Below are 22609 nucleotides of genomic sequence, written 5' to 3' on the forward strand. Positions count from 1 at the left end.
AAAGGTGGACTGAACACTAAAGCTGAATGGCTACTTTTCTTAAAGTATTGAAGTAAAATCTTTTTATAAGAGTTTTCTTTAGTGTAATAATGCAAAAGTGATGAGAGAAAAATGCTTGAATCTGAATGCTTGAATTTAAAAGAAATAGAAGACTGAAAGAGGGAGGGAGATTGTGACATGGTCTCTGTAAGCTGTGCCAAGAAAGGATCTCAATCTTGCTAACAAGTAGTTCATGAAATCCTGTTTTTCTGAGGCTGGGATTTCAGATCCAGGCACATAATGTATTGTTTTATTTCTGCACATTTATCTTTCTACAGAACAACTCCAGTGATGTTTTCCACTGAATCCAGGTCCTCTGGATTAGAGTAACCTCAAGATTTTACCCATGGCCAGCGCTAGCTGTTTGGTGGACATTTCACAACCAAGATCCGATACTTTGTGTTACAAGAGCATTAACAATTTGGGGGTGGGTGACCCCCCCAGTCTTACCCCTCTCAGCAGAGAAACTTTCCCTTTACAGAGAAACTCAAATAACCCCCACTGAAGCACACCGGGAACGTGTGCAAGTTCCCATGTTGGTGGCATCTTCCCCCACCACGGACCGTGCTTTACAATCTCCACAACCACCAGGCGACATTACCAACCACACACAGGATACTCCCCTCTTCTGAAGCGCTTATATTTTAGGTAGACGACGTGTGTGTTCTTTTTTTTTTTTTTTTTTTTAAGAGGCGGTTTTGCATGCGCCGTTGTTTTACGTGCGGAACTTGTATTATGCATTTCACGACGTTGTTAACGTTTGTATTTTACGCCGCGAAGCCGAATAAAGCGTTGGTGATTTGTAGGCCCGTGTGCTGCCAATGGAGCTGTGCACCCCCACACACAGCCGCGGGGGAAGCCTCTGCGGGATCACCCACCCCGGTTTCCCTCTGTCGCGCCTCACCGGGCCCTCCGGCGGGAGGCCGCAACCGGCTGCCCGGTCCCTATCTGCCCTCCGGGGCGGCCCGGGACCACCCTGCGCATGCGCAGTGGCGACCCCGCCCTTCCCTTCACACCTCGCGAGAGCCGCAGGCCCCACCGCCCTGGGTGACGCCTCGGCTCGGCCGTTACGGGCAGGAGGGAGAATGGCAGCGGCGACGGCAGGCGGGCGGCTACTGGCGACGACCGCGGCTCGCTTGGGGCGGGCGGGCCGGGGCGGGCCGCGCCGCTCCCCGGCCACGCAGCTTGTGCCCTCCCGGAGCGCCACCGTCACCCGCAGCGGCGCCATTTTGCCCAAGCCGGTTAAGGTGAGTGAGGGGCGAGCGGGTGGGAGCGGCAGCCAACGGCGGCGTAATGGACGGCAGCGCTGGCCAATCAATGCTGGAGTATCGGCTGTGGGTGGGGCGGTGGGAGTGAGTGACAGGGCCTGGGCTAATGAGCGCCTCGCTGTGGGCGGGGCGGCGATGCGGAAGTGCTCGTCAGTGGGTGGGTGACGGGAGCGGCCCTGAGGGGTTGGGGCGGGCCCTGCCCGTTTCCCCCCGGGCGGCGCGGTCCGGCGGTGGTCTCCGATAAGCGATAAGCACTCGTCCGGCGCCGGCGGTCCGGCGATAAGCACTCGCCCATACACAGCTGTTTCACACCGGCAACCGCTGTCCCTTCCTAAGCCACCGGTGTTCCCTGCCCCGAGCCCGCAGAGTACCTGCTCTCCCGGTGCTGGGGGTTGCACTACGGATGGGATGGGATGGGATGGGATGGGATGGGATGGGATGGGATGGGATGGGATGGGGGGAGAGCAGTGGACGCTGTCAACCTCGACTTTGGCAAGGGTTTTGACTTTGTCTCCCCTAACATCTGTATAGATAAGCCCAGGAAGTGCGGGTTAAGCGAGTGGACAGAGAGGCGGATGGAGAACTGGCTGAATGGCAGAGCTCAGAGGATTGTGACCAGTGGCAGAGAGTCCAGCTGGAGGCCTGTAGCTAGCAGTATTCCCCAGGGGATCAGTACTGGGCCCAGTCTAGTTCAATATATTCTTCAATGACCTGGATAGGGGGACAGAGCATACCCTCAGCAAGTTTGCTGATGACACAAAACTGGGAGGAGTGGCTGACACACCAGAATGCTCTGCTGCCATACAGAGAGACCTGGGCAGGCTGGAGAGTTGGACGGAGAGGAACCTAATGAAGTTCCACAAGGGCAAGTGTAGAGAGGTTATTTCTGGGGAGGAATAACCCCATGTACCAGTACAGGTTAGGGGCTGACCTGCTGGAAAGCAGCTCTGAGGAAGAAGACCTGGGAGTCCTGGTGGACAAGAAGTTGACCATGAGCCAGCAGTGTGCCCTTGTGGCCAAGAAGGCCAATGGACTCCTGGGGTGCACTTGAAAGAGTGTGGCCAGCAGATCAAGGGAGATCATCCTCCCCTTCTACTCTGCCCTGGTGAGGCCACATCTGGAGTACTGTGTCCAGTTCTGGGCTCCCCAGGTCGAGAAAGACAAGGAACTGCTGGAGAGAGTCCAGCGGAGGGCTGCGAAGATGATCAAGGGACCGGAGCATCTCCCTTATGAGGAAAGGCTGAGAGCCCTGGATCTGCTTAGCTTGGAGAAGGGATGACTAAGGAGAAGGAGAGGAGATCTTATCAATGCTTATAAATATCTAAAAAGGGGGTGTCAAGAGGATGGGGCCAGACTCTTTTCAGTGGTGCCCAGAGACAGGACAAGGGGCAATGGGCACAGACTGGAACACCAGAGATTCCATCTCAACATGAGGAAAAACTTCTTTACTTTGAGGGTGCCAGAGCACTGGAACAGGCTGCCCAGAGAGGCTGTGGAGTCTCCTTCTCTGGAGACAGACAAAACCTGTCTGGATGCGATTCTGTGCAACCTGCTGTAGGTAAACCTGCTCTGGAGGGGGGATGATCTCCAGAGGTGCCTTCCAACCCGTGCCATTCTGTGATTCTGTGCTATGCTGTGACAGGGGGTCTGGCACTAAGGATAGCAAAGCGTTCTTCCTGCTGCTCCCTGGGCCCTCTCTGCCCTTGTGGAGCTGGGAGAGCACAGGCTCAGCCACAGGGCAACTTGGTGATAAAGATTAATCTTTTCCAATTGACTCCCTGCAGACGCCTTTCGGCCTCCTCAGAGTGTTCAGCGTTGTGATCCCTTTCCTGTACGTCGGGACTCAGATCAGTAAGAACTTTGCAGCCCTACTTGAAGAACATGATATCTTTGTCCCAGAGGATGATGACGATGATGATTAAAAGGTATGTCATTAAGATCACCAGCAATCTAATTATTTGTGCTTCCTGTTTGGCTTGGGGCAGGGAAGAGAATCTCGAAAATACAGACAGCAACAGCTCTAAAAGATGCATTTGCAGTTAGACACATGGACAGTACAGTTAAACACACGGACTGTACAGTTAAACACACAGCTGTACTGCCTCTGGCTACGAACTTTTCAATTCCTTTATACTGGAGTAGGTCAGACTGGTATCTGAATGTGAAATCTCCACAACACACATTTGTTAGAGATAGTAATAAACTGATGGCAGTTTTAGGTCTTTTAATTTGAACCAGAAATAAACTGTAGTCAGCGAGGGTCTATACTGCAGACAGAAAAGAGGGACTTCAGCATTATTACACATTTACCTGTTTAAAAGTCTCTTGCTAACTCACAGAATAAGTATTTTAAAAGAGAATGAAATTCTGATATAGAGGTGAACAATCTGAGAGAACTCCAGAACCCATTGGAATGAACTGTCTGGTGGGTGTTACAACACTGATCTCTGGAGTAGTTGGACCATTCAGACTCATCAGATAAAGGTGAATTATTTCTGCTCTTCCTTTATCTACATTACGCTTCCCTCCATTTTCTGTTATTCTGTTTGGCTTGCCCTTGTGTAAACACTTAAGTTTGAGTGTATTTATTTATAGAACAAATAAGTTGTTTTAAAGTTGTTGTTGTAAATAGTGTTTTATAATCCGTTTGGTGGATGTATTCCATTTGATAAAGGGATTTTCCAGTGTGCACTGTGCAGCTAAAAACAGAGAATTAAAAGGTTGTTAAGACTGCAATGGCCTGTTAGAAAATCCTTTTATGTAACACACCCCCCCCGCGTTGTGTGGTTTGGGGGGAAGGTACAGGCTGGAACTCAGTACAGTGTATCTGAAGAGTAATGGCTTATTGTTCTATTTGCAGAACTGTTATGGAAGAACAGAAGGGAGAAAAACCATTCACAACGCAATGGTTCCAACATCCGTCACTTGTGTTTTGTCCTTCCTAAATGGGACGGGGGGGCTCTGTCTCCCCTTTGCCAGTGAGTGTCCTGCACGTGTCTGGAAATCTGTAGATCTGGGTTGAAGGAAGTGCTTGATAGGCCCTGCATCCTTGCACACACATGATCACCTCATCAAAGACTGCTTGGGATTCCTTTTATTAGCGATATGGGAAACACTTAATTAAAGATTAAGAGATCGAGATGTATGACTTTGGTCTTGTGTTTTTATAGATTATGTGCCTATGTCCTAGCATTACTGTCTTAACCCTTCTACCTCTGTACATTCCAGTAAGGAGGCTCTCTTCATATTTATTTCCTCTTACAAGTCCTTTCTGTAATTCAGTACTAATCTACAGTACCTGACAGGAATGCTAGATGAAGCAGCAGCCCCATTGCTGCTCCTATAGGAGCTCAATGGAGCTCCTATTGACACTGACACTGTGCTTCAAGTAATGCCGATTTACGACCTAGCAGGTATATCTGATGGAGGCTGTATCATTCATTTCGCCTCACTGAGGATTAGATACAGTATCATCATTGCAGAGTTAAAAAGTTTTGAGTAGCTTTGGTAAAGGTTAAGATCACAAGTGGCAAACTAACTTGCTGATGCATTTTATAGCATTTAATCTCTGAATAGTGAAAGTCTCTGAATGCTCTGGTTCCAAGTACCTAGTGTCTACTGGGTAGTTCAGTACTTCTGTATGAGCCCTAATATATTTTCTTAACTGCGTATAAACTTCAACTCTTCTTTTCATAGAAGTGTTTTCTATTGCAATTAAGTCCTTGCATAATAGACTTAAAAGATCTTCTCTGCTGCTAGGGCACGCTCGGAGTATCTTCATTCTCACCAGACCAACTGTATTCTCAAATACCTTGAAAGGTTAGTCAAATTTTTTTTTTTTTTTTTTTTTTTAAGCCAGTATTGCCCCAGCATGTCTCTCATGGTTTCTGGTCACTAAAGCTGGCCTCTTTTTTTTTTTTTTTGACCGCCCACTTTTCCCTTCAGTATTCATATAGCTGTTAAAAAGTTTCTTTTAATGTTGCACACATTAGCGTGATGTATAGTTCAGACAGCCAGATTTGTTCCCTTAATATTTGGCATAGCTTTTGATGTTTGCTCTGTAACTCTTCAGCATTAGCTACTGAGAGAAAAGGGAGCCTGCAATCTGAGTAACCCCAACAGCTGTAGTTGAAGGCAGCTGGCAGGTTCTTGAATCACTCAGTATCTGAGTTACCCCCTCCTTCCCCAAGAAGGAGGTTGGCTGAGAAGTGGTTGCTGCGGTTCATCTGTTCTTGGGAGCCAAACATGTCTCTGCTACTGTTTTCCACACAGCCAAATGCCTTCTCACTGCTTTATCCACCACCTCTCCTGGCCCTTCCTGAGTGTGTCAGCCTTGTCCTTAAAAACACCCCAGATCCAAAGCCCCTAGGTACATACACGTACACATCCCTGAGGAGCGCTGCTTTACAGTCCTCATACGGGGGAGAAAGCCCCAGTATTTAGGCATGGATAAAAAGAAGTTTAAGCGTACAAAGCGTACAAAGATTCAATGCTGATCACGCATGAGGGAGCTCCTGCACTGAGTTACCTGCTGAAAACCTCTTTGGACTGGTGAAAGAACAAATTTTCATTATCCTTCTCAAAAGGGAGCTAGTAATTCCTGATTCAATTAAGGAGGTGATGGTAGGACACCATCTTCTGCTAGGCATTGGGCTCCCTATTCTGGACAACAGTACAAAACCCCAGGTAATTTCATTTTACAGCAGGGAAACGGACTCTGCTGATCTTTTTATTGCACAAAGGGTTTTATCAGCCTATTGGATTTTATGCCATTCTCTGCAAGGAAGTAAACAGAGACTAGCGTCCAAGTGAAAAACACAAGGTCAACAAAGTCATAGCATGAAATTGCAAAACACTGCATGAATACAGATGGGCCTCAAGCACAAGAATATTTCTACCACTGTAGTCACTGGCTTTTCTGAAGGCCCAGTCTTTTCTGCTCTTTCTTCCACAGAGCTGCAGGCTAAGCAGAAAGCCCCACAGCCAGGTTGTGTTCTGGTTATTCAGCAGACACTCCATGGCAAGCGATGGGACAAAGTCCTGCTGAAAATACACACTAGCAAAACTAGGAAATCACAGTTCTTCATACAGATCATAATGACTTGTACACACTCTGGATTCAGATTTAGTCGTCAGGCTCCTAATATGCTATGCAATCTTTCTGTACAGATTTTTTTCTACTATATAGACCTTTATTTGTAATACCAGGCAGGAAGACACAGAGTCAATCTCTCAGGGGTCGTGGCCCGCATAGAATTTGGACAGAAAGTCTTTAGGTCGTGGGGTTTCCGTCTCATGGAAGTACCTCATGACATGAGTCCTCTGCTTCCATACCTGAATGGTTTCTTGAAGTTCCATTTTTCCCTGTGCACAGACAAAAGAATTTTAGACTAGTTTGCAGTTAAAGCCCCATTCTAACTATACAGGACTATGAAAGTTATTTGGATGCACTTAGAAATACCCTTAAGATAGCTGCATCAACAATTTTCTATTCTGTACTCCTAAAGACTGCTTGCACCACCTATACTGTTACACAAATATTTATTGTTCCTGCCTTGTGATTTTAATGCTTCATGTCCTATATTAACAAGTCACTTGTCTCTGCAACGCAGCTACCCAGCCCCGCAGAATAGGTAAGGGACCCTGCCCCCTTCTTAGGACCTGGCTTGTTTCTCTCACGACAAGCATAAAATTCTATGTAACATTCCTAACTTTCATGCATCTCCATTTAACTTTTTTCTTTTTTTTTTTTTTTTTTTTTTTTTTTTTTAATAGCAGCAAGTTAGCTGTAAAACTAAGTAAAATTGCTGCTAAGTGCTTTGCACCAGTATCACTACCACAGAGATATTAACTGTAATTCATGACTCCAGTCTAGGAATTATTGTATTGGTTTTGGAGGATGGCAGCACGGGGCAGAATGAGATAGCCTGGAACTGTCACCTACCATATCATCTAGTATTCAGTTTCCAGATTTTTTTCATCATGTAAACATAGACTAACTGTCTTGAAATGCAAAAAATACAACAGATGAGTACGGCAGTCCTTCGTTGGAAGCGTTCTAATGCATTAGAACTGCAGCGGTCAGTTCTTGTTGCTCAGACCTGTTTCGAAAGCTTGTCCTACTCTTGGCAGGCTGATTACTGCTTTGAACCAGGCAGAGCCAGATGTGTTACAGACTCAAGGTGTTTTGCCACCCAAAGCCAGCCTCCCACCAAGTACCACCACTAATGTATGTTTAAACATCAGTGAAGAAAACAACATCCCAATCTAAGGAAGTACTGTAAGGAGTAAAAAGGTCATATTTAATGGTAAAAACTATCTAGCAGCATCTTTTCCCCCTTTCTTTGATTGCCATTGTTTTCTCAAAAAAAAAAAAAAAAACACCACCAAACCAAACATAGTGTTTAAATACTGTTTTGCTTGCCGTACACTTCCTCTTTTAAACATCTGCAAACTAGAGGAGTCTATACAACGAGTGACAGAAGTCCATATTCTAGCAACTCTCGACTCAGGCAAGTTAAGACTCTGTTCCTCTGCACGCTAAAGCAGCTTGAGCTCTTATCAACGAGTTTGTTGACAGAGAGAAACCAATGGGGATTGCAAGAGACAACTCCTCCGTAGCCCAAGCTGAGATAAAAACTGTCCCTTCTCCTCCATTATACTCTCCACCAATTGGAGAGTATCTCCACCCACTCTCACATTCTCTACAGCTTCAACGAAATGGGAGTAACTTGTTTGTACCTTAATAACCAGCATGTCTATCACCCGTGGATCTCTCACGTGGGCGTTCTTCATGAACATCTCCCGCACCTTGTTGCGCCCCTGTTTCACCGTGATGTCCAGCTGGTATAGGTGCACTAGGGAAAACAGAACACCCACAGAGGTCATCTATATTGCTTTTCATTTTTTTTTTCCACTGACCACGCGCAACCCAACCCTACAAAACGCTACACGGTCATTTGCTCTTAAAGCAAATGGACAACGCAGCCACGGTGCGAGTCCCAGTGCAGTTTGAAGTCAGAGACCGACCATCGTGTCACGCTTCCTTATTCTGGAAAATTAAAAGCCAGATTTCTCCACTGCTTAGCTCGGAAAGCCACGGAAGGCAAGAGGAGACCGGGGATCCTCCCCCATCCCGGGAAGGGCAAGGCAAACCCGGCCGCGCCGGGGAACGGCCGACAGCCCGCAGGCCCCGCACGACCGCGTTCAAAAGGGAACGGCGGGGAAAGGGCTGCGGCGGGGTGATGCGGGATCCCGCACACCGGGGGTAACCGGGACCCCGCGACGGGCCCTTTAAGAGCCCAAAGGCTGCAGGGTGGCCGTTACGACCTTGAGCTCCTGCTCTCGCCGGCGCATGCGCGGCCGGCTCCGCGCTCCTCACCCGTGTTGGGCACCTCGCGGTACCAGGCCCGGTACAGCTCCCTCACGCGCCGCTTCGCCTCGCCCAGGTCCCGGCTGAAGATCGGCTTCACCGCCGCGGCCACCGCTCCCTTCCCCGCCACCGCCATCTTTTTGCAGCCGCCGCCGCGGCCACTCCTTCACCCGCCGCCGGTGGGAAACGCGCACCGGCACGGCGGCCCTCTATTGGCCGGCTGCGCTGCCACTCTAGCCTTTTGGGCCATCTGATTGGTCGAGCTAAAACGCCAATCACCGCTGGCTGCGAGGAGGAGCAAAACAGTGGGTGGGCGGGGCCGTGGTGTGCCCCGCCTTCCGACCCCGCCCCGCCCCTCACGGCCTGCCCCGGCGGGAGGGGCTGGGCCCGGGGATGGCGGGGGAACCGGGGGAGGCGAGGGGGATACCGAGTCGGTACGAGGAGGGCGGGTTTAGTTTCGCAAGGCTCACCGAGGTGCGGCCTTCGAGGTGCCGCGGCCTCACGGCAGCCACCGGGGAGGGAGCAGCAGCTACCGCAGGTCCCTGGTGAGACCCCTTACCCCGTCCCCTGCCGCCGCCGAGTCACCTGCAGCCGCAGGCCCCGGGGCGATGGGTGAGAGGAGGCAGCAGGACGCTTCTCGGCAAGAGCCCCATCCTCACAGTAGCCCCCGCCTCCTCCCCGTGCTTGACAGCGCCCGCCCCCAGCCCAGCACCCGCTGATCGGCCGGTTTTGCCTTAGAGACCCCTTTTCCCCTTCCCGGTTGTCAGTGCTAGGTCTGTATTTTGCAATGATCTGTGTGTTCCTTTTTGACTCCAATGTTTGTAAATGCAGATTGACTTTCTTCCAGTGTGTTCTTGCGTTTTACCCGGGCTTCGTATTCAAATACATGATTGCTGGAATAATTTCTGTTTAAAGTTTAGTTCACTGAGAGCTTTTTTTAAAAAAACACTTACGTGTGTGCTGGTAACTATAAACCCAAGCACGTTCAGTTCAGTGTCATTGAACCAACCGGGAAAATAGCACTGAAAAGATCTTGAACGAAACAGGTGGGCTCCTGGCTGTAAGGAGAGAATTGCCAAGTGAGTTTCTGAGGCAGCTCTGTGAGACAACCACAAAGAGGAGGAGGGGGAAATAGATGGCTTTTCAGACTGCTTTTATTCTAGTGGGTTATGTTGTAGATGAAAAGCGTAAATGTGCAGTTCCTTCTGAAGTAAAGATTTTAACAACGGTATTAAGTATTTGCATAATTCAATAGCTTTCATAACTACCAAAATTAGTTATTAGAAAGATAGATGTGAATGTGGATTCCTTTAGTTGTGATTATGCGTAGAAGCTACTTTACGCTATGGTCTTTTCAGCCATGTGGTTAAAACACAGTTACTGCTAATCTAAACATCACCCTATCTTAACATCTTGCAAAACAATGTGTCAGGAATATTGCAGGAAGAAAGAGACAGGCAGCTCTGAAATCTGCAGCTGTTTCAAATGGCGTAACTCCATTCCTTTTTGAGTTCCAAACCTGCCCAAGAGCTGACTTTATGTAATGCTGAAAAAAGCAGTTTTCAGGGACTATTTAGATAGAGGGTAAATCTAGACACCTGGATTCCTCTTGAAATATAGGATTTTCTGTATTTCACAAATGACCTGCTTCTGTGGCTGAAACACTATTCGGATTATTTATGTATTCCTTGATATTTACTCCTACTGGAGGCATAGTGTGACATAAGGGTTGTCAGGCATTTCTATGGGGTAAAACTTTCTTTGGGGCTATAAATGAAGGCAATGCAGTATATGTGCAATGGACGGGAGTATGCAGGGGAGGAATGAAGGAATGAAGGGGATCTATATTTATTGGACAGATCTATATTTATTATTCAGGAGCACTGCTCTGAATCTGTATTTAAATGTCACCTTGTTGATGGACCTGAAGCTATCTCCCTGCCCACATGCCAGATCAGCTGACAGGCTGTGGATTGTTTTTGCAGGAGCTGAGCCAGAGCTGGGCTCCTCTGGGCACCAGGCAGAGGCACACACTGCTGTGGGACGGCACTGCATGGGAGGCAGAGCGTGGCTGGGTGTGCAGTGGGGCTAACAAGGAAGGGATTGGTCCAGGAGTACCTTACCGATTTTTCCAAGATGTTTTACTCCTAGAATTGGCAAGACCCCAGGGTTGTCTTTTACCCAGGATACCCTTGTATTTCAGTAAACTAATTCAGGACTAATAATCATTTCAGTAGCTATGTGCTCAGTGAACTGCTTCTGCAACTGATGAGAGCCCAAAGTACAGCAGAGCTGGCTAATTAGGCATACACGTACTTGCAAACTTGACAGTCATTTGTAACCTGCTATGGCTGTCTGATTCAAGATCCAGGGCTGGAGTTAAGCTAAGCTATATATTGGGCCAGATCTGCACTTCACACATCTGGGGACATCTGCACAGACTTGAGAGGTCTTGAGTGCAACCCAGCGTGATCCTGCTTAGACCTGCAGCGTTTCTGACAGAGTTTGCATTAGTGGTGGTCTCTGAGTGAAAGGAGCATGGTGTGCACTTATCTTGGGACAGCTTGCACCAGGTAGGGGTGTGGGGAGTTTATGAGGGCAAAATGACCATCCTGCCGTGGTCTGGGCTGGTCCTCAGGGAGCACAAAGGTGAATTTCTGCAGGAGAGTGGTAAAGAAGATAAAGAGCTCCATCCTGGCCAGCTGTTCCCCCAGGCAGGCACGGCGACCTGCAAGAGAGAGTAGGTGTCCATGAAAGAGGACATTTAATCTCACTGGAATCTCAGCGGGAGGAGCTGTGCCTCCTGCTGTGCCTCTGACTTCCAGCTGGATCTGCCCCTCGGATTTACCGGCTGAGAAAGGCAGGAAAGCCTCTGGTTTCACAAACTGCCCATTCACATCCAGGAAGTGTTCGGGGTAAAACTGGTTTGGCTTCTCCCAGACTGTCTCATCCTTCAGCACGGAAGACAAGTTGGTGATGATTGTTGTCCCCTGCACTCCCCCACAAGAGGAAAGAACTTACGTGAGAACAGCAGCATTACTTTGGCACAACAGATCAGCACAGGTCCCTCTTTGGTCCATGTCTCCCGTCTAATAGCAACCATCCTTCCATGCTTCAGAATAAGGCACTGATCTCATCTTCTGTATCTTATTTAAAACAGAGGTAAAGCAGGACACTTTTCCAATAGCATATGGTGCGTGCCCTATGCTCTGAAGCATCTGAACTTTTGCAGTTTGTGTCCTCACAAAGGCCATTGCGTGTAAATGCCAATTTCATGGTTACACAGTGGAAACAAGACTGCTACTCAGATCCTCCTGGACTTGTTTTATAGCTGGAGAGGAAAAGCTGACTGACAGACTCTAAAGCCCAACTTTTGCAGGGGCCATGGGAAATTGCAAACCTCTTCTGTTTCACACGTCAATGTTCTAAGCTAGAGGAGATATTGCAAGGCTGAAAAAAAAAAATCCTAGGCTTGCATTGCTACCAGTGCTGCCAGGGCACAGTGCTCTGGCTGCCTCTCACAAAGGCAGGGGACTGAATGCCAGTGGCATTTGAATAGCTTCAGAGATTTAACTACTACCATCTTAGGAAAGCCAGTAAGCTGGTGTCGTGTGCCTCCAGAGAGCCCATTAGCCTCCATTACTCTGTCCTTCTAATACAGGCAGTGGATGTCACAGCTCATCGAGAGGAGAGCAAACCTCTGCCCTGAGCTGCCGCTGCAGTTGGGTTCCCATATCACCAGCCCAAACTAAGAGCAAAAATGCGACCATCTGCCCAGATTTAGCATTTCAAATTGTCCTACTTCAGGGCTCGCCAGTGACTCTAATTTGGTCTGGAAGTGCAACACTACAGGGTTGCATGGGGGTCACCCACACCCCGGGTCTGGTGTCTGTACAGGGAGAGGATGCTGCATTGCCTATCTGGCCACAGTCACCTTGGGAATGAAGAAGCCTTGCAGCTCGGTGTCCCGGTATGTCCTGTGAGGTAGGCTGACAGGAACGACATCCCCGAAGCGTTGCACTTCATGGATCACAGCATTGGTGTAAGGCATGCTCACTTGGTCCTTCATAGTGGGTGATCTCTCTCTGCCAATCACATTATCAATCTCTGCTTGGACTTTACCTGAAAGCAGCACAGCTAAGAAATTAGAGCGCCCTTGGATAAACAGAAAAGGCTGGTACAAGCAATAGGAAGGCTGGCAGCATGAGACTGTTGACACTGGGTGAGAGCAGGACAAGCAACTAGAAAAAGGAACAGAAGCTAGAGGTGGAATGCATTTGTTTTCAGTTGCTCAGAGCCATCCATGTAACTGTTCTTCGTGCGTAGTGTCTTTAATAAAGGCCTTGTCACTCGACATGCTACCTTACCCCTCCTCTATGCAGCTGAACACGTACCTGGGCATGCAGCATTAGATAATTAAAAGAGATTAGCATCTATTCAAGTACTGGAAAGAGGGTACTCTGACCACTTAAAGTCCCCAAGTAGCCTTCAAAAGGAAGGCGAGAACAAACTTGCCCTTCCAACTCTAGTCTTTTTATCAGGGCTTTCCCCCTGCCACCTGTCCCTGCCAGAACAGCTATGTTTGGGAAGTGTTTCTCCTGATATCTGCTAGACCAGTGATCACCAAAGCTGTTCCTCATTGCAGAATCCCCAGATCATGAAGAGAAGTCTCCTTGCAGAAAAATGAAAGTCGAAGGGAAGGTGCCACACCTCTGCCTGTCTTCTGACTTACTTTGTACTTCTGGGTGGAGAAGCATGTACAGAATTGCCCACCGGAGAGTGGTGGAGGTGGTGTCAGAACCAGCTGCAAACAAGTCTGCGGTCACCAGGCGAAGGTTGTTATAGTTGAAACCATTCTCTTCAGCTGCCTTACCCTGTAGAGAGCAAACAAGGGGTGATTGAAGCTGGGGTACTTGCTGGGCGAGAAGACCATTGTTCCAGACAAGTACTGAGAAGCACTAGATCTGTTTTTGATGACCGAGAAGTTCATTGGGAGAGTAGAGCACAACACAGGCAACGGTCTGTGTATGACTGATGTGCTTTGGTAACCCTGTTACCTCCTGTATTTGAAGGTCATCAGTCACTTCCCATATCCCGGGAGATGAATGCTACACCTGCCTTCAGGACAGAAGTGAACGTCTTGTGCTCTCAAATCAAACAGACAGGAGGCCCCTGCCACTTGCCATAACTTCCTCCCCCAGAGGAGGTGGAGCACTGTTATTCAAGTTTGATCAGATCATAAAACCCACGCAGTAGAGAGGAGGCTGCATTGATGTGGCAAATGCAAAATTAACAGTATTTTCAGGGGTTATCTATAGCTATGCATTACAGATTCTCCCTGCTTCTGCCCTGCTATTTTCTTACAATCGGAAAAAAAAAATAAATCAGGGTATCATTGCTGCCTATTAAGTCTGCAACACCAATTTCAGCAAAACTGGTCTCTCATCCAAATGCTAATTGAGCTCAAATTTGTTAGCATATGAGATATGACAAGCTCTCTGCATGAGTTCATCTGCTTGTCTTTTCTAATCCTCTTTATACTTTCCTTTCCTAGGGACCAGCTTCTGTTAAGTTATTCTGTATATTTTGATGCTGTTGTAATATGGATCGCAATTAATAAGGCATTTAAGACTCAACTGTTACTCCAATAAAAGATCTCTGGCAAGAGAGCTACGGGGCTGACCTGACCAAAGTTAACCCAGTAGGAGGATTTCTCAGACTGGCTTCTCAGGGGACCTTAGTCCACAGAAGAGGGATGTGACAAGAGGCAACATGGTCAGGCTCACATCCACCCCCAAATAGTATTGGTCAGTGCAGGGTAATGTAGGGCACGTTGTTCTGCCTGTGTGAGCTCAGGGGGCTAAATGCACAGACTGGAGGTGCTCGGCGCCTGCAGCATGGCAGGGTTTGTCATCCGAGCCTGAGGACTCAGATAGCGGAAGCAATTTGCAGGCAGAATTTGCTACAATTGCTCATCAGGCACTTGAAATGTAGTGAATCCATGTGCAGAAACATATGGTGGATGGATGGGCTGATGTAAGTACCTTTGATTTTATGCTGACTTCATGCTTGACTGAATTAAAGGAAAGACTCCTTTTCATTTCAGTGAGGTTCAGATTTAGGCCTTCATCTGATCTATAGGGACCTGGTTCTTAGCAAGCAATTCGAAGACACACATCCTGGAGGAGATGCCGTCTTTCCAAGTCACAACTTGGTTTAAAGACGGGCTATAGACTGGGCGATGATACCAAAAAGCCGGTCTGTTGCTGCAGTTTTGTCACTGATTTTGAGACATCAGTCATTAAGGCACTGACTTACACAGAATCTTACATGTTGACTTGTTCCCTGGCGCAAACTTAGAAATATTAGTGAATTCTCAATCATTGCCTTGTAAGTGCCTTCAAAATGGTGTAGGCTGGAAAGAAGGGAGTTGCTAGACACTGAGGGAAATGTGAAGGTAGAAAATGGGAACAAGAACATCAGTAGATAATATGGTCTCTTAAGGCAATAAAGGAGGTTACAGCATGAAGAAGTTAACACCTTTCTTCTCAAGATACCACATGGAATGAAAAAGTAGGAAATTAGTAAGAGGCTTTGTACAGCTTTATGAGGAAAGTCAACTTCTATCAACAGGCTTAAACAGACAGGAATTGCCCCTGGACCCTGAGGTTCTGCTGGCATCACCCTACCTTCTCCATTTCCTTTAAAAACGCATCGGTGAAATCTCGGATGTAAGCAGGGTTCCAGGTCTCCATGTGCTTATCTATGAGCACGTCTATGAAGTCCATGAATGCCTTTTGCCCTCCGAAGACTTTCTGTGGCACTCCGGGGATGCGCAACAAAATGGGCACCTCATTAAGAAGCTGGGATGCCAAAAGAGAGAGAGAGAGAAGATATTATGTGATGCCAAAAGGAAAAAAAAGGGAATATACAATGCTCTCTCCAGCAAGAGAGGGCAGCTTCTTACAGAACATATTACTCTCTTGATTTACCTGAGGCAGGAATCCAGCTTCTTCATTCAGGGAGTTTTCAAACAACTGTAACAGCTTCTTGAATGTCTCATCACCGTAATCGAAACGCTCTCCATAGACGGTGGTGCAGATCACGTTGCAGACTGCATTATTTACAAGAAAACGTAAATCGAAAGGACGACCTAAAAACGGAAAAGGAGACCAAACAATGAAGCTAAGCAACACTAAGCTGTTGGATCTTGGCTGTCAGCAACAAGAATACACAAATGCCTCCTTGATGCCTTCAAGAGAACTCAAAGTACAAATGCATCATACTAGGAAGTGAAGATCTCGTCTCCTACCACTACTGGGTTGATCCTCGTTTAAAGGAGAAAACTCCCAAGAAAACTGAATTGCAGGGTTGTCCTGTGACTTGACAGATAACGCTTTGCTTTGTGTCTAGATGATGGGCAAAGTGCTGTGAAAACTCTCAGCTGCACTTTTATTGCATGTGATAATATGTTCCACTAAACTTCATAATGATAATAGTTACCCAGCTCTGGGAATAATTATATTTTACCTCTTTAATTCTATTTATTTCCTATTTATCTCCTGTTTCAAATGGATTAGTGTTACAGTAGCTCCAATGTGTAAAGTAGAAGTGGCTTCAAGGTAGAGCAGGGTCAATAACGCGTATAGACTAGGAACACTGCATTTGCTTAGGAAGAGAGCACTGCATGAGAACGAGAGTGGCTGTAGTATTACTTCTCTCTCTGCATCACCATATTGCCTTTTTCTGTGATTTCCCCGTCCTCCTGGATGTGACAAACCTTCTTCAGAATTGACTGCAGAGCACAGAAATCCAGCTTCCTCCGCCACCCGCTCCTCCAAGGATTTCTTTCCCATCCCAAAGTTCCTCAAGGTAGACAGTGTGAATTTTCTTTGCTCCTTCCAGACATGCCCATATCTTGCTACAATAATCCCTGGAATTATGGATGAGCAAGAAATGTCAGCATCTCTGACCCATCAAGCAAGTTCTCTAGAGAATAGCAAATGTGAATCTGGAGATACAGGTCTATATGAACAGATGAAAGAGTCTGATCTTGTACAGCTTGTTCATACAACAATTCTAAAAACGGATTACTGTGCCTTCTAGTGCATGAGCATGGCGAGCAAAGGTGGAGGGGAGATTCAATGAGAGCAACAAGTGCTGCTGAGGATAAAGGAATCACTCCCCCGAACCATTCAGCATTGCACCCGTAGCTTGGGTGAAGTTGGTAGCAGCTTGTGCCACAGCACAGGAGCTGAGGATGAGATAAGTGGGCTGGATGCTGGATAATACTCTGTCTTGGAAGAAAGTTAACATTTTTTTTTGTGAAGAAAATGACATGCACATAGTGTGTGAGCATAAGCACTGATCACTGGGTGTTGGGAGCTGCCAGCTCCAACGCTGGCAGGAAAGTTGTACCACTGATAGTGCCCTAACACCGCTGAAGAGGTGTGTGCTACCACCTGTACTGCAGCCACTTAGGGGAGCCCCCTTTTCATCAAATCTGATTTTGTCACAACCGAAGGGTGGCAGACATACAAGGAGCTTGACCAGAGGGGCATGAGAAGGTGGCACTGTACTGAGGAAGTCTTCCATCTACCCACCATCTACTCAATCCTCCTTGTACTAGTGCCAGTGGGGAATGTCCATTTCCAAGGGACTTGCCTTCAGATTTATTTCCGTAGCCCAGATGTTCATATACTGGAAAGTATGGCCGGTCAGCAAAGTCCTCTGATCTGTGGACCAGGGCTTCCTTCACTGTTTTATACCCGTTCAGTACTACCAGGTTGGTCCAGCAGTTCTGGAGATGGAAGACGTTTCCAAACTTCTTGCGAAGCTGCCAAGATAAAAGACGATGTCCCTGAAAATGAGCTGAATGTAACAGCAAAAATATCACCATATCCTTCCTTAGGGCCTTTACTATGTAGTGATTTTTGAGGTGCTTTTATTAGGAGAGCTTTAGCTGATCTCTGACATTTGTCTTTGCAGCGCAACAGCTCAGAGCAGTGCCGAACAGCAGCTGAAGCAGGGATCAATGCTCTGTGAGTAGAAAGATTTAGAATACACCTATCCTGGCCAAACCGTTGCCATGACCGTTGTGCAAGAAGTTTGGATTTTGTCTGACAACACAAGGTCAAGGACCTTTTGGGGGATTTTCAAAGGCTGCAAGCTCAACAACTAATTATTTCCTAATACTTGTATTTATTTTGATCTGAAAGACTAGGCAAGTTTTGAGTTAGTGTGCTTCTGCTAGAAGGAAATATTTATAAGGTGATATGTAATTTTTTTAAAATATGCATTTGTTCCTAAAGATCTGCTCAGAGGCTGGTTCCCAGAAACACGGTTGGAAGAGGCAATTCCACAGTAGAGTTTCAGGTCAACGTTCTCCCTAAAAGGGGTGTACGCATCTGGTAAGACTGGTACCTGGCACACACCCTACATCCACTGTGATCTCTAAGAGGCATAATGCTGACAGCAGGATGGCTGCACAGATAAGCCTATCAGCCATACACTCACCATGGGACCTTCCCATGGAGCTAAGTCCCCTCCAGGTAGACAAGCCCTTTGACTGGAAGGCTCCCAGGAAGGCAGGTCAAAGCTCCTCTGCTAGTCAGTAACACTGAACAAAGCACTCGGGAGCACGCTGTTGGAAGACAATGCCATAGTAGCAATGCCCCCACAGACTGTGCTCTCTTTTCTTTAATTTTTTTCTGTCTTCTTGTTGTTTGGTTTTTGTTTTGTTTAGTTTTGTTTTGTTTTGTTTTTAAAAGCTAAATGTCTTCATTTCTGCACTGTAGCAATGCAAGGAATTGAAGTACTTATGACTGTATTTGCAGTGAGGTTGGAAAGGAAATTAGCACTTCACTGGCACTAGAAATACATCATTAAATGCAATTACTGGTCAAGATTGTGGTTAGCATGATCCTGATGTGATGTGACTTAAAAATGGTAATCTTTTAGACTGTGTGCAAGCAAATAATAGAAATGCTATATTTAGATTCTCAATTTGGCAGTTTTTGGACAGACAGCTGAACAGTGCTGTCCTAGAGAAAAGGCCTTTAGAGTTTGCAAACTGAAGTATGAAACCCCAGCGGTTTATCTGCTGCAAGCTGTGCTGTGCCTTCCCTTTGAGAAAAGCTAAGCCCGGAGGTTGAATGGGAGCGCTACGGAGATTTTGGTCATTGCTGCTGGGGCAAATCCCACCAGCCGATCTCTTTCACTGAAACTGTCACGTGCCCATAGGCATGCCTAAGTAACTCGCAGGGAAGTCGGCCATTCCTGCAGCCACATTCCCAGCCCACAGATCTTTGCTTTTCCTCCCTTGTTTGTACATCTCCCTGTGCCCTTGCCCCCACCCACACGTTAAGTTGGTGGCCAGCTCTACAGCAAAGCAAGCATCATCCGTCACTGGGGACACAACAGCATCTCCCTCTGAGATCAGGAGATAGAGGCCTGCGAGTGTTGGTATGTGATTATGTATTTATTCATATGTCCCAGGTCAGTGTCCTTAGGGAGTGACTTGTTTCATCCTGGACTTTGGAGAGGGCATTGCCCCTCAGCTTGGTGCAAGGGTAGGTCATACCAGGACATCCCGCCCCTCCTGGGCCCATGGTCATGTGAGGGACACTTTGTCCCGGTGGCTAGCACTCACCTGGTTGAAGGAGAGGTGGGGGTTTCGGAAGTCAATGTACAGCATGGTCCCAATGAAGGGCAGTGACACTGGGCCCGGCGGGTAATGGCTCCACTTCTTCCTGCGCTTCATGAAGTCAAGAAGTAAAGTAAAGACTGTAAGAAAAACTCCCAGCATAGAGATGTTGCTCCAGCAGGATGACAGTTGGGACCCCAGCCACAGGAGCAGTGACATTTTGTAGCCTGTCTACTCCTTGATTTTCCCTCTTTTGACCCAAGACTGTTTCTGCCTCCTCTCCTCTCCTCTCCTCTCCTCTCCTCTCCTCTCCTCTCCTCTCCTCTCCTCTCCTCTCCTCTCCTCTCCTCTCCTCTCCTCTCCTCTCCTCTCCTCTCCTCTCCTCTCCTCTCCTCTCCTCTCCTCTCCTCTCCTCTCCTCTCCTCTCCTCTCCTCTCCTCTCCTCTCCTCTCCTCTCCTCTCCTCTCCTCTCCTCTCCTCTCCTCCCCTCCCCTCCCCTCCCCTCCCCTCTCCCCTCCCCTCCCCTCCCCTCCCCTCCCCTCCCCTCCCCTCCCCTCCCCTCCCCTCCCCTCCCCTCCCCTCCCCTCCCCTCCCCTCCTCCTCTCCTCTCCTCTCCTCTCCTCTCCTCTCCTCTCCTCTCCTCTCCTCTCCTCTCCTCTCCTCTCCTCTCCTCTCCTCTCCTCTCCTCTCCTCTCCTCTCCTCTCCTCTCCTCTCCTCTCCTCTCCTCTCCTCTCCTCTCCTCTCCTCTCCCCTCCCCTCTCTCCTCTCCTCTCCTCTCCTCTCCTCTCCTCTCCTCTCCTCTCCTCTCCTCTCCTCTCCTCTCCTCTCCTCTCCTCTCCTCTCCTCTCCTCTCCTCTCTTCCTCCCCCAGGCAGCAGCTGCCCTCTTCTCCTTGCTTTCTCCTCTTCCGCAGACTCTCTTTTTCTGTCTCCCTGCTCCTCTCTCCCTGCAGTTGCTGGCCTCTGAATATGGCACTTGGCTCAAACCCAAAACTCCTCCTCTGCTCAGCTCAGCCTTGGGGGAGTGGTGATGAGGGTCATCCCTCTTCTTCCTCCTCCTCCTCTTCCAAAGCCAGAGCTCAGGGGCCTCTTTGTCCCTGCCGCTGATGACAGCTCTGGCAGCGGTGCCATGGGACAGGGCTGGGTGACGTCTGGGTGTTTGGGTGCCCTTTCCCACAGCTGAGGTGGAATCACAGTTCACAACAATCAGTCCAGTCTTGCTGCATTCTCGTGGGGCGATTTTGAAAGAGTTTATTTAGATCTGTGTCGCCTTCTCGTTTGTACAGACAAGTCAAGGGAGAAGCAGCTCCTAAACAAAAACTGGCCGGGTTTCTGTTTGCAAAGCTGAGTATTTGTCCCATTGGAGCTTGAGAAAGCTCAGGTTAAGTGAAGCTTTCGCTTACAGAAAGCACTTGTCACAGAAATTAGCCTAAGATTGGGACCTGAGACTTTAAAAATCATTTATGTTTCTGGGAAAAACAATCTATCCAACTCTGAATGTCAGTCAGCATGATGACCTTGATTTTTGTAGAATACAGCTCAGCTACAAGGGAGAAAGCACATGTATTGCAAGGAGCCTCAAATTTCCAGCCTTTAGGGCAGCAATAATGCAAAGACAATTACGGAGATAGTCAAAGTATTTCCTAGAACAGCACAGCTATGTGCTTCTGGCATCACTGCCATCAGAGATCAATAACGCTCGCTGTTAGGACAGTTAGTTCTAGCTAAAAAGAAGCCGTAAACCCTTCACAGTTTGATCTGTGATCTTGGCGTGATCAGAGAAAAGCTCCTAATGGAGCAATTGCTGCAAGAGTGATGGAGAGCTCAGGCTGCAAAGCGATGCACCTGCAAAGACTGTGCAGTCAGCGCTGGTAGGCAGCCAGGGCCTCGAATTCCCCCTGCCCAAAAAGGCACCTAAATGCTCATTGTCTGTGTCCAGACATCCCCTCACTGGAGTCTCTACAGCATTGGAACAGGCTGCCCAGGGAAGTGGTTGAGTCACCATCCCTGGAGGTATTTAAAAGACAGGTAGATGTGGTGCTTAGAGACATGGTTTAGTGGTAACTTGGCAGTGTGAGGTTAATGGTTGGACTTGATCTTAAAGGTGTCTTCCAACCAAATGATTCTATGATGTTATGATCCCGCATGTCCCTTGTGAAAGCATCATGACTCAGGGTTCATCTCAAGTATCTGTAAACAAACACATGCAGCACGGGAAACAACGAGGGGAGAGGGGGAATTACCACCCCCCACACGATTGCAGAATTATGTTTTCTTTAGGATTACAGAGGCATGGTGGGATAGTTCACATACTGGAGAGCTGTCACAGATGGACATAGGCTTTTCAGGAAAGACAGGATGGAAAGGGTGAGAAGCAATAGTGTTTTATGCAGAGGTATGCCCAGAGCTTTGCCATGGGACAAGTGATGAGCCAGTCAAGTGCTTCTGGGCAAGGAGAAGGCGGCAAAGCAACGTGGGCAATGCTGTGGTAGGCACTCACTACAGACCAGCTGATCAAGGAGAGCAAGTCAATGGAACCATCTCACACAATTACAGGCCTTAGGACTGGTGTGCGTACTTTAACTGGAAGGGCTATATGATTGGGCGCAAGCCAGGTGGTTTCTGGAGTGTGCTGAAGCCAATTTCTTGACACAGGCAATTGATGAGACAACTAGAGGAGATGCTCTGCTGGGTTTGCTATCCACAAAAAAGGAAGAATTCGTCCAGGACATGATGGTCAAGGGTAAGTTTGCCTGCAGCAACCATGAGACTGTGGAATATTAAATCCTGCATGAAGTCAGCAGCACAAATAGCATTACTGCCCTTGCCTTCAGGTGGGCAGGTTTCATCTCATTCAGAGATCTGCTTGGCAGGATCCCAAAGGGAGCTCTCCTGGAGAGCAAAGGGGCCCAGGAGAGCTGGTTGTTCTTCAAGGGCTGTCTCCTCAAAGCATGAAAGCAGTGCATGTCATTTATTACCTTGACTTTGGCACCATCTCCCACAGTATCCTTGTAGCTAAATGAATGAGATACAGACTGGCAAGGTAGATGATCAAGTGGGTGGAAGATTGTTCAGAATGCAGGGCTCAGAGAGTTGGGATCAGTGGTACAGAGTCCAGCTGGTGGCTGGTCACTAGTGACATCCCTGTCCCTTAGGTAATCCGTATGGGGCTGATAAAGTTAGCATATTTATTAACAACTTGGATGACAGGAGAGAGAGCAGTCTTAGCAAGGACAGCCTGGGAGTGCCAGCAAGAGCTAAAGACAGCTTGGGAGTTTGCTGGCTT

General features: G+C 47.9%; 3 protein-coding genes across 3 annotated transcripts; 1 reads left to right on the top strand and 2 right to left on the bottom strand.

Annotated features, from left to right (window-relative positions):
• Window positions 1–734: 734 nt before the first annotated feature.
• Window positions 735–5259, top strand: SMDT1 (single-pass membrane protein with aspartate rich tail 1). Its single transcript, XM_074169067.1, has 3 exons — window positions 735–1286; window positions 3092–3232; window positions 4168–5259. The coding sequence occupies exons 1-2, from the start codon at window positions 861–863 to the stop codon at window positions 3227–3229; spliced, it is 564 nt and encodes a 187-aa protein (XP_074025168.1). The 5' UTR covers window positions 735–860; the 3' UTR covers window positions 3230–3232; window positions 4168–5259.
• NDUFA6 (NADH:ubiquinone oxidoreductase subunit A6) lies at window positions 4386–8864 on the bottom strand. The gene is made up of 3 exons (XM_074169069.1): window positions 8689–8864; window positions 8049–8164; window positions 4386–6671 (listed from the first exon to the last, which is right to left on the bottom strand). The coding sequence occupies exons 1-3, from the start codon at window positions 8813–8815 to the stop codon at window positions 6540–6542; spliced, it is 375 nt and encodes a 124-aa protein (XP_074025170.1). The 5' UTR covers window positions 8816–8864; the 3' UTR covers window positions 4386–6539.
• Window positions 8865–9816: 952 nt separating this feature from the next.
• Window positions 9817–19716, bottom strand: CYP2D6 (cytochrome P450 family 2 subfamily D member 6). The gene is made up of 9 exons (XM_074168336.1): window positions 19331–19716; window positions 17344–17515; window positions 16460–16612; window positions 15672–15832; window positions 15369–15542; window positions 13412–13553; window positions 12614–12801; window positions 11528–11669; window positions 9817–11407 (listed from the first exon to the last, which is right to left on the bottom strand). Exons 1-9 carry the CDS (start codon window positions 19541–19543, stop codon window positions 11229–11231), a joined length of 1524 nt encoding a protein of 507 aa, XP_074024437.1. The 5' UTR covers window positions 19544–19716; the 3' UTR covers window positions 9817–11228.
• Window positions 19717–22609: the final 2893 nt, after the last annotated feature.

This window comes from Numenius arquata, chromosome 2 (genome assembly GCF_964106895.1).
Source record: "Numenius arquata chromosome 2, bNumArq3.hap1.1, whole genome shotgun sequence".
In the NCBI taxonomy this organism is placed as follows: domain Eukaryota; kingdom Metazoa; phylum Chordata; class Aves; order Charadriiformes; family Scolopacidae; genus Numenius; species Numenius arquata.